Consider the following 21299-nt stretch of genomic DNA (forward strand, 5'->3'; position numbering starts at 1 on the left):
CTGTGCCTGTACCCAATGGCGCAAGTGCTCCACTTGTCACAATCCTTGGCGAATGTTCCTAGCGTAGATGGTAGATTTACCACAAGCATGCGCATTGTGGAGGCGATTAGCCTGCCTGTAATGCATTGTTGTTGAGAATTGGTATTGCCTGTGTATTTTGTCGGATTAAATTCATTTTCCACGGAGAGTGTTAACGAAATTAATATGGATGATTTGTAATGAATGTCGCTGATTCCGTTCCATCCCCGATTGACAACATGCTAGCTTGGCGGAATTAACTATACGGACTATTACGATAGTAGTGCAAGTGTATGTACATTTCGTCATGGAGTGGTGATATGACTGTCTAAAAGTTTTTGTTGATCGAATTTTGGATACCCGAGGAACATCCGATCCCGAAATTGGTAGACCAGGATGTCTACAAGCAGGCATATTCCGGCGGATAAGGTAAAATCGGCGGAGATTTGTAAAATAACCGCACCCTTTTTCTCTATTATGGTTCAAGACATAAGGCGACCTAGATTTTCACCCCTGGGAAACTCTCCCTTGACGTTTCCATTTTGAGGATGTTGTTTTCGAGCATTATTTTTCGCAAAACTTTTTGCCTTGTTTAGCATATTACCCATTTAAAAATCGTATTGTCTCGATGTTTTAAATTGAAAGTGAGTCACAACACAACTAAATGCAATTTTTACTTTTAACGACAAAAACACCTGCTGAAATTTATTTCGATGCAATTTTTACTTTTTAAACAAATATTTTTTGCCTTCTCTCCGAGTTCTGCTCATATAACGTTTTGTCAATAGAACGGGTGACACATATTTTATTTGGGTTTTCTCTTATTCTAAATTCGCGATTTAAACAAAACTGCGTACTCTAGGTAATACCTTGGTTACCTTCGACTTCTGTGATTCATGTTTTCGTCGTGGCCAATTAAAAAAAAAACAAATGAAAATCGAAAACCGCGAAAGTTACCATTTTATTAGTTCTGGCTACTGGTTGTTTAACGGTAAAAATTAAAATTAGATCAAAAACCACGGGGTACCGAAAATGTTCATCTTAAATTTGTGCCTACCTAAGTTTGGATAAAGATTTCGATGAAAGGATCTTTCTCAGATTGGCAAACGAATTTTAGGCAGAGGTCGTCACAAATCGTATGTCCTTGTCCTTGTTATTTATTTTAAGAGTTTTAACTTTTCCTATAAGTATTTATTAATTTTTTTGCAACTTTTTTAAATTAGATAAACAATTATTGTAAATTCTAATGCCAATGACAGAACTATTTTTTGTCAAGTTGTAATGTGATTTATTTGTTTGTTATTTAAAGAATGTCGATTTGTATTGTTTGCTCAACATGCTGGGGAAGTAGGTACAAAACGGATCGAAATATACTATTTTTAGCTTGTCGAGTTTGTGTCATGATTTGGATCGATTTTTATTATTGTTATGTAAAGAATCATTTAAAATTGCTATAGTCGCGGAAATGATGTTTAAAAATCGGCAAATAACCACCATTACTATTAGGAGTTTGTTACGGAAGAAAATGCTTTGGTAGGCAATTAATCAAAGTCGAAAAAAAAATATATATAAAAAAATCCGAAAAGAATTTTTAGTATTCAATTTTCTTAAGTTTCCAGTCTTTATCGAGCGGACAGATAAAATAGTTGTACAACTCTAACAAATCGAAATGGTGGAAATGAAAGTGTCGACTATGAATCATCTTCCACCTTCTCGTAACGCTTTAATCTTGTTAAGGAAAATTATGTCCGACCCTCATATTACGAATATTATCTAATATGTGCAGAACAAAACTTAAGTTTGGTTTTCAAAGGCGAAAAACTTGTCAATATTTATAGAAAATAACAGCGTTAGCCTGTGCCTAATATAAGGAAAAGTGAAACACGAAATATGAAAGTTCGGATACCGTTTTTAACGGCGTCAGCTGTTTCGTAACGGGCGATGCGTGACACGCGATGAAAATGTCTTTTTCTGTGACGCAAATTCTCCCTCTTCATTGAAATATTTATTTAAATGAGTATTTTCCCTATACCTACAAAATAATATTAGACCAACTTTCAGCACAATAAACCCACGATAATTATAGAAATCACTTTCTTTTATAATTCCAATAACAATAGTAAATGATTTTAACATTAATGATTTACAAAAACGCGTCAACAAGTGATACGTATAAACGTGTGTCACCCATCGTAATAGTTGCCTTCATTTTATAAATAAATTATTGATGGAATGGAAAAAATATTTGAAGAATTGGCGCGATAGCAAAAAAATGCAATTAAGTGGAAGTCCAGTTGGAATGTATACAGAAACTTGTTTCGGTCGAACAAAGAAAAGAAGACTCGTGAACTATGCAACAAGAAAGAACATCTGTTATAGACCTAAAAGTAAAATTTATTCTTATTAGAATAAAGTTGGCAAGAAAAAAGAAGCAGATAATTTCAACTAATTTATACTAGAACAGTGTTTGGTGTGTTATTTTTATGAAAAACCAGTGAATTTAAATTAAACTGTTTTTTCAAATTCTTTGAGTTCGTTCCGTTTTAAAATTAAATATACTTGTATAGTAGATTAGAAAATTTTAGGTGGCGTAAATTATATGTGGAAAGCCGTTTTTAAGAAATAAGCGAAATTTTGGCATCGTTGTAATAAGTGGAGCTTTGCCAATGCCGCAAACGTTACAGCGTTGTTGCCAATCATCGCAGAGTTTAAGAAATTCGAACTAAGTCAATTAATAACTAAATAAAATTCTGGCAATTTTGAGCAAATATTTTGTTTTGGATTTTCCCTGTAATGTCGTTTTGATTGACACGAAATAATTAATTACCAATAAATATGTTTTGTTTTTTAAGTTAGTTAATTTTATTATTATTATAATAATTTATTTGATTTGATTATTGGTTAAATTTTATGGTTTCAGATTAATCTGCGACTGATACTAGTCAGCGGAAAGACAAAAGAGTTCCTCTTCAGTCCAAGCGACTCCGCTGGGGACATCGCTCAACATGTATTCGACAATTGGCCAGACGGTACGGTGCAATTTTTAAGTTTAGAACTAGCGGATTTCATTGGTAGCGATTTTTTTCAGACTGGCTTCAGGAAGCGGTTTCAAAGGCGGAGATACTTAGACTTATTTATCAAGGCCGATTCTTACACAGCAATGTGACTTTGGGGGCGCTCGGACTACCGTTCGGGAAGACGACAGTGATGCACTTGGTGCCCAGGGAAAATCTTCCCGAACCCAATTCTCAAGGTAGGTGATTTCAGTCATGAGTAGTAGGTGAAAGAATGCGAATTTTAATCAAAAATGTCCCCTCTAAAGAGAGTCTCTTAATTCTTTCGCCTTTAATATGGGACCATATTTAGTCCATTACAAATGAGTGGGGAATTTTTTATAACATTCTAGAAGTTTTTTAGAATCTACAAAAAATATCACAATAGTAAAAATATTTAGAATTTATTGGGTGATTGAAATTGATTTGCAGGTCGATTTCGCATGACAAAAATGATTTTATTTTTCAGACCAGAGGCAAAAGAGCAAAGGGGGGAACAGTAGTTGTTGTTCGGCGTCCTGCTGCATTTTGTAATTCGCACCCGCCCCCGTTCACAACCACTTCGCTACCGACATAATATTTTAACTAAAAAGAATTTTATATAGACTCGAAATACATCATTAGAGAAATCTTAAGTGTGGGAATGAGCGTTCTAGGTGTCTGTCGTTTTAATTATTTTAACTTATAGAATTTTTGTCCTGTGCGAGAAACTTGCAAGCTTGGAGTTGTCATGTAAAACTGCCCGTCGAAAGTTCGAACGTTTGTAGGTATGTATGTTTGTGTGCGTGTAGAGATGCCAGTGAGCGAGACTTGCAAGTTTGAAGTTGTGATATACCGGTGTAGAGAGAGCAGCGCATCGTTACTCATTGTGCCAGATTGTGTATGCGTGATAGAGTTGTTCTCAAGATATATAGTTTTTTTTTTTCGTTAATTTTTATTGTATATTTACGCGAAGGTTATGTATATTGTTTTATATATTTAGGAAATATCTCGCCCGCGCATTGTTCGTCGCCCGCCCGCACAGTCCTGCCCCACACGCCCCGCCATCCCCCACCCAAATAAAATGAAACTTGTGTAAATTATAGCCTAACGTAAGTTAACCTTAAAATTTTAAAAAAATATGTCACTCTGTGTATTATACTAGGTGGTAATTGAAATATTAATGTACTGAAACAAATGTTTTTTCGTCTAGCAAATATTTTAGTGTCGTTACATACCGTTCGGTTGGCGATTGCAAGTAGGCGGTTTTTTATTCTTTTGTTTTTCACGTCAGCCTTATCGACAAACTTTTAAAACGCTGACACCACCCAAATCTTCCTATAAGACTTTAAGGTTTAAAATTAGATAGCGAACATGTGGGAATATTCGAAGTAGATCACTGGAAATTGAATTCTGGATTATGTTTAAATTAAATATTCAATAGTAATTACTTATTGTACCACGTGGGCTGACGTAGTATCTATGCGTTCAGTATTGTCGGTTATGTTCTTGTACACACGCGTTGAGAAATTATTTTTGTATTATTTTGTAGAATATAGTATAGCAATATTATTCAGGTGGTGTCTATAATGTATATATATTATATCACTGTTTATCTACCTAGCTTAAGCATAGCAAAAGAATTTAAGCGAAGCAACTGACATGCGCAGATTTTTAAAGTTATCTGAAAAGAAAAAAGATTGTTTATTGAGAAAACTTACGATTCAATTGATATATACGTTTTCGTCCGGTTTTATGATATTAGGCGCGGGTCGATTAAATTACGGAAAATTTTTATATTGTAGACTAATGATTTATCCGACCCTGGTAAATGGAAATGCCCTTTCAGTCGGCAAAATTAGTAAAGTTACGTTTGATGTTCGATAATTTCGTTGGGCTAAACGTCATATCAATTCTGTTTCGTTTTCTTCATTTTCCTAGTGCAAAATCTTAAAATTTCAATCCGCATCGGCGACATGATATCCCTGACGATGGTTAGCAGGAAACTTTGTCAATACCAAAGACGTACGTTAAAACCGCAGTGTACACCATCAGCTAGCAGGTTGGCCAACCCCCGTTTGATTATTGTTTGTTTAAAATTACTGAATAGAAATAAACCCAAATTTAGAAGAAACCAGTAACTTTTGGCGTCCGTTATCCTTTTTCAACCCGGGAAATTTGTGTTTTGAGTAACACAGTGATTTTTTCTGTTTAGTTATGTATGACTTAAATATGTGGCCGCCCTGCGATTCTGGCAATCAACTTGAATTTGAGAATCGTTAAACAGTTAAAGTGTTTATCTAATATTTAGGTTGTGGGGTTCTCGATGCCGTTATACTTCCTCCTTATAACTAATCCCTGCAGTCACTGGTTCTTCTGTTGATATTTGTGATACTTGGATTGGAGATATGACGTCAATGTTTAGTTGGTCAGTTTGACTTCCCTCGGCATTCTATCCTAATCTTAACCCTTCGAGCAACGATACTCATAGAACAAAGTCACGTTATTGATGCAAACGCGTTATTTTACCGAATAAAACTTTAGAAATATAGAGGGTGTTCGTGCATCGTCCTGGACTCTTTGATGTGTTCGACATCGAACGCACCCTGTATATTGAAGCTTTTATTTCTCAAACTATAACCGCTAGTCTTTAATTAAAAATCCACCGCTCCCGAGTAGTGGGAAGACTAAGAAATAAGTATGTGTCAACGTTAGGTTTAAATATGAATGTAAATATAAAAAACCCAACATGCTCGATTTTACTGTACTGATTTTTTTTGTTTTATATTGTTCAATCATAATGTTCAAATTGAATATTACGTAGAATAAAGTTATTTAAAATTTTTCGGTGTTTTTTTTTTTGATGTTGTTGGTGTACGAATAAAAGGGTTCATTTTAAAGAAATATTTTACTATAACAACCTACAAAACTTTGTATTACAATAATATAACAATCGTATAATAGAATTTCGGAAGATACAATAATGGTTTGGTGTGTAATAAATAATACAATAAAACTGTGTAGTGAACATTGACGTGATACTACAATCTCGACGTTGATAGTTTACAGTAGAACAGTAAACAACCCATTTGGGATCGATTTCCTATGTCTAGCTAATATAATAATAATATATTGCGTCAACTGGGATGTTTAATATTTAGATCTAACTGACCAAAACTGATGAAAGCAACCAAACGATTTTTTCGTTATTTTCAGACAAAAACAATGCGGCCTTTCAAAGACACGGAGTGATCTCAAAAATCGTTTTTTTTGTTACTATTTCAAACCGAGTTTGTTCAAATTGGATGGTGGTGTTGGCGGTATTAATATAGACTAATCCAGCTCCAGCTAGATTAAAATTATTAATTTAATATTAAATATATTTTATACAAAAAATGTTCGAGCGTAGTATCGATCGGCAGACAAGAAACTTGTATTTTTGGTTACACCCTGTATCTTGAAAAACAGATCTGTTTGTACGCACTTTTTGCCTTAAAGTAAATCAAAAACGCACGCTTAGCTTCTTAAGAAACACCATACATGTCAGATGTGAATTAAAATTTTCTGTTCTGCTGAGCCAAATTAACTGGAAAGGGTTAAAAGTATTCTGTGGTTGAGGAAGCTCGAAAGTTAAATAATATTCGGTATGTTGTGAACTTGAATCAGTAAAGTTTATTTACGGGCACAAATTTATTACTGCAGTCTTTGTTATTAGGTAGGGCATATGTCTACTACATGTTGCAAAAATAAGCAAACTTAACCAAGTCTTCCCAAAGTCCCAAAGAAAATTTGTAGTCAATTTTTCTTTTTACAACATCTGCAGCCTCAAACCTCGTAGTTCAGTTAAGTTTAATTTTTACTTCTTAAAGCTTGTTGCAATGTTTTGCCGTGACGTCACCAAGGCGAAATCATAAAAATATTTAATATATAGTAATATATACTATGCCTTTAGCTAAAGATTTTCTTGAATGCTGAAAACAGAGAACATGAATAACGATTATACTGGGTGTTCCGACATGAATGCACCATATATTTATGGCAAATTCTTCGTCGAAAATAAGCCCTGTTTGCTCTATAAACGTACACCCCCAAAACGCTTTCTTTCAGGGTGTTGAATTTCTCAAAAAAGTATTTTTTTAGTAAACTTCTTTCAAACAGTTATATAAAGCATATATATAAAATTGTGTGTGTATAGAATATGCCTTACAAATTTGGTGCATTCGTTTCGGAACACCCTGTATATATTATATTATTAATAAATATTGAAGCTTAATGAATAACTTGAAACAGAATAAAGAGGATTTGTAAAATTATGCCTCCCTGATGGAAAAATGAAAAAATGATCGGTTTGTCTTTGGTCGGCCCCAACGAAGCGGCCAAAATTTCGCAAAATGTGGCCGCGCGTTAACGTCCGACTGATGACGTCACAAAATGTCTTCGGCGGCGATTCTGCGTTCACTTTATCGAGGCCAGCGTTTTGGCGATGTGTCTCAAAGTATTCTGGGGCACCGCCTCATGCAACGCCCTCTGAAAACCCGGACAACCGACCAGACAGCCAAGCAAAGTTTTCCCGTGACGTCGGGTTTCCAAATTGCCGTCGGCCAACGAGTTGGCAGCGGCCAACAGCACCCTGTCCCGCAACTCCTTGGGCATTTGGAGCGTCTTTTCGGGTCCGACCCTCTGAACTATACCGGCCAATAGCCGAATCGATGCGGCACGGACCACAGCGTTCTGGTGCGTGCAACCACGACCGGTCAGCACAGTGATAGCACGGTTGACGGGGAGATGCTCGCACATGACGTCAAGAGCCGAGTTCGCGTCCGCCCGGAGGAATTTGTTTGTGTCCGCGGTGCGTTGGAGTAGTGGTCCTGCGATTTCGTCCAGTTCCTGATAAAGACGAATTTAAATAAACAAAAAATGTTGGGTCTCAGCAAGGATCATACTAACATTCACAAAATATCAAATTTTTGAATTAAAGCCAGCTAGTAGGGAGAATTTGCGCTCTGCAAATATTGAGGAAAAATAATGTTTTTGAATTTTTTTTGAATGCGAAAAATATTGTATTATATATAATATATTGTATAACGGACAAATTGGAGAGCATCTAAAACTATTTGACACATTACCCGAGTGTCAGTCATGGTTCCGATCAGGCTATAGCTGTACCACAGCCTTATTGAATATTAAAGATGATATTATTGAATCAGTTGACAAACGTCAGGCTACAGTATTAGTTTTACTAGACTTCAGTATAGAGTTTGATAGGCTGAATCACAAACTATTATTATCATTTCTTCATTATATAGGGTTTAATACAGAAGCCATATCAGAAAATTATCTCTGGACAGCATTGAGAACTGGTGGCGTCCCACAGCGTTTAATATTGGGACCACTTCTATTCGTTCGTATGCGTTCATCTTTACGCTGACGACACACAACTTTGTACATCCTTTGATCCACTAGATGCACATGATGTACAAGAAAAAAATAATGAACACTTAAACCGTATAGTGTCGGAATTTAGGTTTTGTGCTCTGCTTTACCGTTTCATAGTATAATTATTTGAGGGCGCACTTGGTGACTCACTTACAGAATTTGGTTGCAGAACCGATGTATATTAAGTTTAAAGCATCGTGGATATATATCGCAGCAATAAAACTGTTTTCTATGAGAGATCTTTTTCGTTCGGCTTTATAATAGTATCCCGGAAGAGTATAAAACCTTATCAGTGGTTGCATCGAAGAGACGATATAAACAATTTCTGTTCAACAAGTACACTTTGATTACTATTAAACCAAATTATTATTGCGACTCAGATATTATCTTAGCGACTTTTCGAGTGTGGTTACTTTTCGCTACAGTTGTTATTAATACCGTTCCCGTTAGCCGACAGGTTGAACCAGAATCTTTTTTAATTTGACTTTCAGTATAACTTATTGTCCTAAACCGTATTTTGGCAAATAAACGTACTATTATTATTATATTATTATTATTATATTTCTATAGTTATTGGTTTGCAAATAATCAATATACGAACAGTATTCCATGAAGCGTGTAATTGTGTCCCACCTGAGGTGGAGGATAGCACATTTGGCGACACAATTTTGAGTTTGTCATGCAGAATTGTGGACAGCTTTTACTATGTAAGTAGGTAGGTAATGTGGTATACCACATAAGCATCGCATTAACTTGTGAAAAAAATGGACAAACGTAGATATTATATATACATGTGGCATAAATGGGTACGATCTTTTCGGATATATCCTAGATTCTGAAGATGTCACAGATACGTTTAGGAGAGAGTCAACCAGAGTATTTTTCACCGATTCAGAATTCTACATTTGAGAGACGCACATTTAGGAATATCAAACCAGAAAATGGAGAAACCCTTAACACCTACCTGGATATTTTTCCTAAAAGTCCGGCAGCAAACTGCAGGATGTGCATTTGGTCTGACAAACGAAGAAGCTGTGAAAATTAACATCAAGGAGAAGTTAATTGATGATTGGGCCCCACTAGAGTTAAAAATGAAATTGTTGGAAAAGGAATGTTCACTTATGGAGGTCTCATGGAGATCTGAGAGTCCGAATCATGATTCAAATGTCCAGCCAAATTCCATAAATGTTTTAAATCTGATCGTATGGGACATTTCGCCAATAAATGTCATACCAAGTCACGTAAACGTCGGCGCCAAACACAAGCACACAATAAATACAAGAGAGGACGGTTCTGCTCATTATCAATTATGTTGACAATCAAAAACCACCGGGTGAATTAAATGATGGAGAAGGATCCGGAAAGTAATGGGAATGCTTAATCATATTAAGGGGACAGAACGAGATGAGCTCATGGAGTGCTCTGTTGGTGAGGTTCCCATAACCTTATTGATTGACTCTGGATCAAAAGCTAATACCATTAATGGATCTGACTGGAACCATTTACAGTCTAATAGGAATGTTGTATGGAACAAACATTGGATGAAACACTTCGGTAGAAGGTCATAGTTCATCGATATAACATTCAAAGCGGACGGAGGCATAAGAATATGTGTAGATATACAATGCTAAATATTTTTTCCGCCTTCATTTGGAGTGGAGCTATTTTCAGAATATTCTAGCTAAATTCCATAACATTAACTACATGCATGATATTATGCTACTGAAGCAGAACATGATGAATGCTTAAAAGTACTGGATACCTTTCAACGGACCAATGTGCAGCTGAATGAAAATAAACGTAAGAGAAAAGTCCAACAATTCAATTTCGTAGGATATCATTTATTAGAAAAGGGATAGAAAAGTCTATACTAGAATTTCGACGGCTCAAAGAACGAGAAGTCAAATTTCTTTGGACACCGGAACATTAGCGGAACTTCGACTTGCTGAAACAAGCGATGATCAAACCTCCAACAGTGAGTTACTTCGCCCCTTCTAGGTGAACACACTTGGTGCCGTTCTTATCATGTTTGACCAGGAATGGCCGTTTGCAAGTAAAGGATTGACTTTAGGAATTCGAGTTGGTCACTGATCATAAGCCCTTAGACACTATTTATAGACCATCATCTAGACCACCTGCCAGGATAGAACGATGAGAATTAAGACTACAATATTTTTAATTCAAGGTGATTTATCAATCTGGGAAACTAAAAATTGTCGATTCCGTATCACGATTGTGTGAAGTAACAGAGGCAAAGACGTTTGACAAAGACAGACACATCCTAAGGATAGTCGAGGACAGTGCTCCCAGGGTTCTTAGACACCGACCATGGCCCAATCAACAGCAAATAGTTCTAGTGATCGATCATTACTCGAGGTTCCAGCTAATACCACTACATCGTCCGCTATAATAAAATGCCTTGAGAAACTATTCTTCCGTTTTGGAATATCTAAATCCATTAGATCCGATAATGGTAAACAGTTCATTGGCCAAGAATTCAAGGAATATTGTGAGCGAAACAATATAGGACTCATTAATATTGGCCCGAAGCTAATGGAAATGTGGAAAATATGGATAAATCAATTCTGAAGAGAATCCAAATTTGTCAAAATAATAATAAGATAATATACTATTAGAAAAACACACTTTCTGCATTATAAAAATGTGTGGAGGAGATTGAGTCCAATTTTAGTCCAAATTTAAGGAAAAATTTATGCATTGAATTAGAAACTTTTGTCTCCTACAATTTATTTATAATATAATATAACAAAAAAAATGAGTGCGCTGCTCTCTCTTCTTAATCATTTAATTGCTCTTCTAATTTCTAGTTCAATCAGGCGTTAATTAAGCACAAGAAAGTTTAGTTGTGAGTCACCCTAGACAAAAGAAAAATGTTTCAAGCTTCAATTTCGGTTTGAGAATGTTCCCAGAAACTCTATAAGACATTTAGTGGACTAGTTGACTGGAGTGTTTTACAATGACAAAATGCTGCAAATTTCGAGGTTTGTTAACATTTTTTGTCTTTCGGCAATTTTCCTCACAACATTTGTTAAAACCGTAAAACTTAAATTGTTGGATGGTGGATGGTGGCACGGTTTCGTTACCTCAAGGAACTCATTGATATTCGACGAATTGTTAACGATAAGAAAAAAAACAGTATTGCACACTTCCTGCTTTTTAATTTAAAATACCCAAGAGACGAAGAGACGACACTTACCATATCCAAACCCCTTTTGCACATCAAAAACAATTCGCTGGCTGCGTGACACGCGTTTCTCGCTACCTGAGACCTCAAGTTTCTGATCTGCTTCGCCAGCACTACGCAGGTGCCGTGCATCTGATGTTCGACGATTTCCGGATTATGTCTCGCAATCCTGGTCAACATTTGCAGTCCTTTGATCGTAGTTTCCCAGTCTGGGTTTTCCATTTGAGCTAGAGCCTGATGAAGCGTCTCCTTCGGTTTGCTCGATGACCTGCCCTGAACCTGATCGGGCAATGTTTTGGGAGACGTTTTCAGCGACTTCCTGCTGTTGTTGCGACTGAATCTCTTCTCTAGCCTGCCGGTGACTGACATCTCCAGCGTATTAATTGGAACGACGACCGCCGGTGATGAATGAGCACTCGCCTCGTAACTTTCCGTATCGACAGCCGACTCTTCGTTTCTTGGTGGTGCGGAATTGGCCGTTTTCCTAATCGAAGTGATTTCCGGAAGAAAGTTTTGTAGATCTATCACAGACTTGCTCTTCCTCCGGACTTCGACGGCCGACGACTGGTCGGATCCGGAAGGGACCGCAGTCGGAGAAACGGGGATTGCGTATTTGGACAACCGCGTTTCGCTCCTGGTAGATGTATCTTCGACTCGATTTAAAGAGCGGCGATCTATTTCTTCCTGCGGAGTGCGAATTTTATCGCCTGAGCTCGGTGATAGTGTTCTCTGAAATAGAGAGATACCCACGTTATGTAAATGTATATGTTATATTTTTATATACAGTTTTATGAACGACATTTTAGTCACGAGTTTCTTTAGACACGAAAGGAGCTCAGCGGACTGCGCGAAGCTGAACACTTCGCGCAGTCCTGATCAGTGCATACTTTAGATGAAGGAGTAGACAAAATATTTAGTGAATCAGTTCATGTTCGAATAGTTTAGAGACCTAATAGGAGATTGGGATAGATAGTTATTTTTATTGTTAAAAGCAATTATAGAATTAATATTTCTATTCTTTCAATTAATTACCTGAAACTTACCCTTATTATTCAGAAAAACACCATTACCGTAATAAATGTAATGTGGTGGTCTAGCTAATTAAATAGATCTTGCCTTAAAAATTTGGTTGTATACTTCTCAACTTTCTAAATATTGTAGTTGATATTTTTTAAAATTTTCCTTCACACAGACGTAAGCTAAGGCCGAACAGTTACTGTTCTCTGCTATTAGTTCTTTTGTACGTCGATCTTTTATTTAAAAAATAAACTCTACAATATCGAACGCTTTTTATCGCAATATAAAAGAGCGAACATGGGGTTTCAGTAAAACTTTTAAAATTAACGTTACTCCTGCTTAACCGGGAGTCCTTGCGAAATTGTAATAAAAAAAATATTCGTCGAACTGCGTTTTCAAATTCTACGACTTTTTTTAGAAGTTTTAAATATAAATTAGAAGTTTAGAAATATAAAGCTTGCCAAAAGTGTTGAAAATCAAACCTCAGATAGACAGGTTTTTTTTCTTCATTTTTTGGAAAACGTATTAATGGGGTTTCAAAACTTCCGAATTTCAACAAAGACTTGAATTACTCTTTTTGAAAATTTAGAGTAAGCATAAGTTTAGGCTGGAAGATTTACATAAAAAATGACGCGTTTCCGGTTTCTACGTCAGATTAAAAATACTAGGGAATATTTACCTGGTCGTTTTCAACGAGGGTTTTCGCCGAACTGGATCGGCGTATGTACGAATCGACGCAATCTTCAGACTCGTTATTGACGGCTTCGTCGACGTCAGAACTGACCCTCTCCTCCGTGTCCATTTTAATGAAAGCGGGTTGGGCATCGGGAGGGGGTGTGAAATATCCGGAAGACTCGGACTCCGAAGATCTGGGAGGCGGCAGCGACAGCTGACTGACCGAGTCGCTGTCGTCTCGATGCGACAGTTTGGTTGTAGTGGGCGTCTGCTGAGCTGGACTGTTGAGCACATTTCTGAAACATTGCGAACGACACTTATACCTATAGAGCCTAGCATGGGCTATTAATAAATGTGGCCAAGTATGACAAGAGAAGAACCCTTAATAATAGATTATTATTATTATTATTATTATTTTGGGACAATACGTGGGTCAAGGACAAAGTTGGAACCTTTTGCAAAAACTGATTCTTCCGTGTCCAAAACTTGGTACGATGATACATTTATCACAGTATTTGGTAGTTGAGAGGTTTGATGGTTTCACTAGCATTGACGTTAGTTTTTCAAATTTCTGGATGTGATTTTAATTAAAAGATAAACGAATATTTAAAACTTTGTATAAATCAGTTTTGAAAGGGTATCGAACTTGGATGTGGACAAGATGGAAGCAATTTCAAGATGTAGACACAGAAGAGTCTTATTGATTTGGTATATTTCCTTAGGAATATGATGATTTTTTTTTTGAAGTAAAGCGAAACTACATTTTCGAAGAATCTTATAAGTGGATGAAGTATTGACTTGATAGGATATTTTAAGAAAATTGGGGATAACGTTATGGTCTCTACAACGTAACAAAAAAAGGTCAGTGTACAAGTAATCTCACCAGTTTCAGTCGGTGATTCTCTAACTTCCGGCGCTTGATGTCGTTTCCATAATTAATTAACGTTAGAAGTGGGACGCAATCACACATCGCAAAGTATTTCTTAAAAAATGTTGAAAACATTTTTTGGTTTACTTTGGCTTCCACAAAAATATTATTTCCTCCAAACCGATTAACCCGATCGGATAAATTCTTGAATAGGGAAACGCGGCAGATCTGGGACTAAGTCTTTTATTTCAGGCACTTTTTCGATTATCTTCAGGGTCCATGTGAAAATCGCGCTCAATTTAGGCGCGATGACGTCATAGTAAGTGCCGACGTACGGTGTGCGGCATTGTTTCAAATAAATTTAATAAATATTATTCTCTCGAAAACTTATAAAGTCCTCTCCAGCTCCCACCATTTAATTGTAAATAATAATTAATATAATTTTTAAAAAACTGCAGTCTTCCACGGAAACCTTTCCTGACAAAAAACCATACAACTTGTATTAGATCTTTTGGTATCTTTAGATAGAGGAAAGGATACAGTATATAACGTATAAATTTCAAATATTTAGAATTATAAATAACGGAAATATCAAACGTTTTATGAAAGAAATCTGTTTTTTTGCGAATATTTTTTCCCCCGGAAGGACTAAGGAATTTGTAATTAAACAACCGACTATTTTTTTTAATAATCCGCCTACCTCCTATCTCCGAGGCAAATTCCTAGTCAAAATCGGCTTTTTCGAGTTTTATTGTACCCAAATCAACCTTAGAAAAGCAATTATTTACTTAAAACTTCCTTTTCTGGGACAAATAATTGGTTTTCGCTTTTGATTTCGAGCAGATTATAGTGAAAACCTGCATTTTCATAACCTACCAGACTGAAATATACATATTTTTAATTTTTTTGTATCTGCGGATAGACCTTAGGGAAGATATTAAAAAAAAAAGTAGGTTGTTTAATTAAGTAAAATGCGAACAGGATGATTGGCGAAACGTTAGCAAGTCTGATTCAGCAACAACCGACGCAGGAGGAATCCAGAAGTTTTATAAATAGTAGTAAACTTTGCTGCATTGTTTTCTTTTCTTTTTCTTCTTGTTATTGATTTTTGTATTTGCATCAGAAAAAGCTAGGAGGTATTTTAAACATTGTCATTGGTGATCCGTGATCGGTAATAGAATATGTCATGTGATTTTTACCAGCCAATAGAACAAAGCCATAAAGCCGAAGATAGGGTCTGCTTGATAGGTTGATAGTCATGTTGTGTTGTATTTTCAGTGTCCCCAAGTGTTTGTTGATTTTAATAATAGCTCATTTCTAAAATTGTTGGCGATAAGCAAACAAGCATTGTAGTATATATATGATTTATGGACTGTATAAAAATAACAATGGGTAAAACGTCAAAGCAAAACATTTTTAATAATTTTCTTTCTTTTTGTTACCCAAAGTTAAGTAAAAGCAATTAGGTATGATTTAATCTTTCACTAAACCGTCGACCTATACTGTAAAGTAGGGGCGAATTTACTTCCAAAAAAAACTAAAAAATAGGACTTTCTATTCAGTTATAGCGTTACAAAAAAAAAACGATTTCTCTTATAATTTATAATAATGGCGTCTTTAGGTTAACTTGGGTTAACTCTAATGTTTTTTTTTTAATTCAGATGTAGACAATACTTTTGTTTTGAGATGAATAAGTAATAAAAATTATCATCCACAAATTAATTTCAAGAATATATTATAGAATGATACACCGTATTATTGATTTGATTTATTAAGAAGCACCAATGAAGCAAAATCATATTTAATTTTGATCAAATCGTTAGCGTTTCTTTTAATTTTAAAGCGTTTTTTTCTCTGAGAAAATTTCTCAATGAAAATTTTGTCAACAGTAACTAATGACCCAATCAAAACTATTTGCGGTCTAAATTTAATTAGGATTATAAGAAACTTAATTTTTTAATACTTTGTTTACCCTAGAAATTTTGAAACACCTGGTATATGCAATGCTTGTTCTGATGTGTTGTGTTTCCCAAATTTATTCGGGTCAGTAGGTGCAGCTTATAAATTTAGATAGGCGCATTGATTGAACCCGTTTTATAAGCACGCTAAATGAAGATTAACTATTTTCTTCAAAATCAGACCGACCGACACCTAAAGTAATCGAATTGGAAGGTGCGGCGAGGATAACGGGCAGCGGATATTGTCCGGTAATGACCGGGCAACATATCGCAGACAAATACTCTACAGATCGCACTTAATTTATTTTCATTTTATTTTATTTGCACCACTTTATAGACGAAATCCCACAAAGGATCGCTGAGCCAAAGGAAGAAGGAGAATAAAAAAGAACAGTTAATGAATAACAAATGATATAAAAAAGAAAAGAAAGATTACATTACAAGTATCCAAACCAGAGCAGTGCAAAGGTCAACAAAAAGATCACATTCAAAACTCACATTCACCTACAACCATTAAGTAAGTATGCATCAAATTGTTAACGCTTATTTCTTCTGCGTTAACTTTGTAAGGACATTGCCATTAGCTGTGTCATTAACTTAGCACCCACACGCTTTCCACGGCAACTATATAGACATTTAAGCAAGTCCCGATTACAACAAACATTTATTTATTGCGGTAAAAGTCCGCCTCCATATGTAAAACAGTAATGTTATCGAACGCGTTCAAAAAGTGCGGCCCCTTAACATTTCAGGGTCGAGGAGAGAAAAATCATGCAGAGTGGTGTGCGTGTTTTTTTTGTCCTAGCTTGCGGAACTATAAACCTGTTCTACAAAGAACAACTTAAACCGATTTAAGTTTTATCACCTTATTGTACTAATTACGAAAAAAAAGTAATATTTGATCAACAAAAAGCGGAAGTCAATATAATAATAATAATAATTTTTAAGGAAATATTTCTTAAAAGACCAAATACATGTACTTTACCATTTTTTTAAATTTTATTGAGTGTTTCGAAAAAAAAAATTTGTTCAACCTAGACAAACAATGTAATATATAATATATTTTTATATATATTTTTAAAGAAAATACGTAATGGAGTGTGCGTTCTAGGGCAAAACTTTCCTTACAAAAAATAAAATATTCGTCTTGTTGCCAACTAAATCGACCGCATGGGAAAACAATTACTTACTTTTCTCGAAACTCTGGCGGTAAAGTGATCGTCAACACGGGGGTAGATTTCTTAGCACTCGTCGAATTCTTATCGACAACTTTCCTTGTCCTACGCAACGGGGGACAACATTTCCAACCCCCAAAACCGCAAAACTTGACCAAACAACCCCCGTCATCGTCCCTCAAACCCCAAAGATTGTTTGCTTTCGCGCTGTTGCGCATATTATTATTTCGGAAAAGTTCGGAAGTGCAATTTTAGGTTTTGAAAGACGTGGATTTCGACATTTTGGGACCTCCGACACCGACAATGAGGTAGTAGTGAATTGCGTAGCTTGTAGTTGAGTGAGAGTGTAATACGCGAAGCGTCTTTTCAACGAATTTTCCCTAATTTATGCATAGCATTGATTGCTTCTGACCGGCGCGTTGACCTGAACTCACGTCGACGACGCCGAGCGTCGACGTCCCATATATATATATAAAATAGTCTAGAACGTCAGGACCGGGCCGGGGAGTTTTTCATTAAACTTAATTAATTTCATGTATCTTATCTAATTTTTAATAAAACGTCTGACGGTAATGTTACGTTTGCACGTCAACCGCTAGATTACAACGACTAAAAAATAAATAAGATATTAATTCTAAGAAGCTAGCGGGTTTAGTATACCATTACACAGAAAATGAAGGAAAATTGGAATTGTAATTGTAAAATTAGAACTAATTACCTTTAACTAGATTAAGTGAATACTAAAAAGATTGGAGTTGAAGAGGAATTCTGGTGATCAAGGGTTTAGTATAGCAAAAAAAAAATCTAAGTTTCAAAAAGTTTTCTGTTTTTCTCATGTGCTATTACTATTATTTACTATTAAATTTACTACAGAAATGTCACACATTTTCGCAGCATATTTGATTACGTTTTTTATTTATTTTCTTGAATATCAAAAAGGACAAGACAACCTTATTTGGTATTATCGTTATTTTGCGTAAAATTTACAACAGAAATGTCGTATACACACACACACACACACACACACACACACATCATTCGTTTTTTGTTTTTTTTTTGTGCAACAGTGCAACTCTGTTAATTTAGTATTTTGTTATTATCATTATTTAGTATAAAATTTAATACAGAATTGTCACATATCTTTCTAAGCATATTTGAATGCCTTTTTTATTTTTTAATGTTTTTAATGTTAATCTGAACCAGCTAATCTAGTGTTCTGTTATTACTGTTATTTGGTATAAAATTTGTTACACAAAAGTCACAAATCTTTGGTCGCATATTAGATAAGTTTTTTATTTTATTTTATTTTATTTATTCTGTGACAATAGCAACCGTGTTTTCGAACATCAAAAACGGATACGAACAATAAGAATATTTTAAAATAAGCAACACCTGTTAAATTTGAATTAATTTAAGAAATGTGCAACATTTTTCTCCTCGAACACGCGTTATGAGCGACATTCTTGCTTATTATTTATTGTGATTGTCTAAATTTGATTAATTGAAGGCAATAGTGACTCACCTACGCACTATCAGGGGACCGTTGTGGTTCGTGTGATTCAAATTATGGTGACTCCGAATCTTAAACTTCTCCGAGGTGATAGGAACGGGTATACTTGATCTGAAGTCCCTATGCCAGTACCCGCCTCTAGCAGACGAACCTACCCAGAACACCAACAGGGCATTTAAAAAGTAGTCATACTTTTTTCAGGAACCAGTTAATAAGTTCTTTGATTTCAGCTAAATTTAATAAGTTTGTTCCTCAGGTCTAATTCATTTATGTTTTGTTTTTTCTTATTTTTATTTCTACTCTGTCTCTTAATGCGAGAGAGTTATTATTATTGATATCAAGGGAAGATTGGAGAGCGGGCAGAGTCGGCTCCTGGGATGGACTTGTCTGGTAAATGGACGGGTCCAGAATGGGTGATCTGGCCGGAGCTGGAGCGTACTGCGAGACAACGGGATCAAGCTTGTCGGTCCCTCTGGGTCAGTACTGCACTGTGTTTCAGGCGGAAATTTTCGCTTTATTGATGGCGGCCAGAGAGGTGCTTCGGCTCAACTACGGAAGCAGGAGAGTCTTCTTCTGCTCGGATAGTAGGGCTGCACTCATGGCGCTGAAGTCAGTGCGTACGCGCTCCTTGTTGATAAGGGAGTGCAAAGGGGTACGAGGAGGGTGGCTGAGGAGAGAAAGGTCACGTTAGTCTGGGTCCCGGGTCACACCGGTATCCGGGGCAATGAGGCAGCGGACGCCTTAGCCAGGGAGGGCTCCTCGCATAGGCATATAGGGCCAGAGCCCCGCTTGGGGATCGCCCCGTGTGTGAGGCGGGGAGCTCTCGAAGCCTGGGCGAGAGATCGGGCCGCGGGGGGCTGGAGAGTTGCTCCGGGAATGAGGCAGGCAAGGCTTATGATGGATGGGCCCGCCCTTCCTCGGACCAGGGAGCTGCTTAGACTGACCAGAAGGGAGTGTAGAGCACTAACAGGGGCCTACACAGGCTTGCAGGCTGTGCAGGCTTAGGAGGCATCTTTGCTTGCTAGGCATTGGAGACGACCCGGAGTGTAGGTGGTGCATGGAAGGGGAGGAGACCCCGTATCATCTGCTCACCGAGTGCCCTGCCTTGACATGGGCAAGATTGGGAGTCTTCGGAACGGCCCTGATCGATCCGGACTCAGTGCACGGTATTGGGCTAAAGGAGTTGCTGACCTTCTACAGGAGGGGCGGCATTCTGGACGCCCTCTAGAGCGGCCTGGGGGCACAACGGGCCCATCTGGTGGCCTAAGTGCTTGGACGCCCGCGAGGGCGCCCCCCTTTAATACCAGTACCAATACCAATATTATTACTGATCTGTAAAACTGCCACCGGTCAAACAGTTTTGGCTGTACTCCATAAGGGTAGTATTGTACCTATTATGATTGTTTAGGGTACCAAGAGTGACAGGCAGACGGACAGGCAGTTGACCTACCTGTGGATTAGTTTTTAAAATTAGAAGTATAGTTAATTTCCGGCAGGTTTTAGCAAACTTGTTGCTGAGAAACAGATTAGAGCATCAGGTCACCAAAGACAAAGACAATAATGGACACACTTACCTACCTTGGACAAAATTGTGTTTGAAATCAAACATGATCATGTCATCGCACCCATGGGTAAGAAGAAATTACGCAAAACTGTGAAGAAAATGAATTTTTCTTTAAAAAAAAACACCAAATAGAAAATCATTTATTTACTGGCGGCGACGATATTTGAGATTAGTTAAAGAGTTTTGAATGGAAAGCAGGAATATCTATTATATGGATGAAACTTGGGTAAATGAAGCTTTCACGGAAGGATGGCCCATTGGGATAAATGCACCTTCGGGAGAATGTAAAATATTAATAACTCTCGTTGGTAGCAAAATTAGATTTGTGGTGGTATTTCAATCAAAACGAACTGGAGACTATTGTAAAGACGTGAATGTTTTTGAAGAATACTTCCAGCAAATGCATCTTATTCCTTTTGGGTTTCTTATAGTCATGGATAATGCGCCACTACTTCTCAAGTAAAAGAGTTTGTAAAAGAGTTTGTAGCAAAGCATAACACCACTTTTCAAATGTGGCAATTGTGTAAAGCATGGTGAACACTGGAGTAAGTGCGACGAATATGTGATTGAAATAGTAGAAAGCATGTGGAAAGCTAATAACATGCTGGAAAATACTGTAAAGCCCCTGATTATCTGACTTTTATATAACTTTTAATTTACCTGATCTTAGAATAATTAATATTTCATTTATCTGCCTATCTCTATAGTTTTAATCTTGTATAATTATTATTATATTTGTTATCCTAATAAACTATCTATAGTGACGCCACTGTCATATTACTGTCATTCTCCATACTCGTCTTGCTATACCAATGCAATTTATCTGAACTTTACGTTTACA

At 36.5% G+C, this 21299-nt stretch overlaps 2 protein-coding genes across 2 annotated transcripts in view; one reads left to right on the top strand and one right to left on the bottom strand.

The window, feature by feature from the left end:
- The first annotated feature begins 51 nt into the window (after positions 1 to 51).
- Positions 52 to 5855, top strand: LOC132705451 (ubiquitin-like protein 3). Its single transcript, XM_060676036.1, has 4 exons — positions 52 to 447; positions 2939 to 3047; positions 3107 to 3271; positions 3541 to 5855. Exons 1-4 carry the CDS (start codon positions 415 to 417, stop codon positions 3603 to 3605), a joined length of 372 nt encoding a protein of 123 aa, XP_060532019.1. The 5' UTR covers positions 52 to 414; the 3' UTR covers positions 3606 to 5855.
- Positions 5856 to 6000: 145 nt separating this feature from the next.
- The window catches only part of LOC132705139 (uncharacterized), a 32578-nt gene continuing 17279 nt past the window's right edge, over positions 6001 to 21299 (bottom strand). Inside the window, exons 10-14 of the mRNA XM_060675573.1 lie at positions 18907 to 19045; positions 17400 to 17633; positions 13388 to 13679; positions 11704 to 12420; positions 6001 to 7937 (exon numbers count right to left, since the gene is read on the bottom strand). Of these exons, the coding sequence (XP_060531556.1) occupies positions 7506 to 7937; positions 11704 to 12420; positions 13388 to 13679; positions 17400 to 17633; positions 18907 to 19045 (1814 nt within the window). The 3' untranslated portion in view covers positions 6001 to 7505. The remainder of the gene's footprint in view (positions 7938 to 11703; positions 12421 to 13387; positions 13680 to 17399; positions 17634 to 18906; positions 19046 to 21299) is intronic.

This window comes from Cylas formicarius, unplaced genomic scaffold (genome assembly GCF_029955315.1).
Source record: "Cylas formicarius isolate icCylForm1 unplaced genomic scaffold, icCylForm1.1 PGA_scaffold_7__23_contigs__length_41026272, whole genome shotgun sequence".
Taxonomy (NCBI): domain Eukaryota; kingdom Metazoa; phylum Arthropoda; class Insecta; order Coleoptera; family Brentidae; genus Cylas; species Cylas formicarius.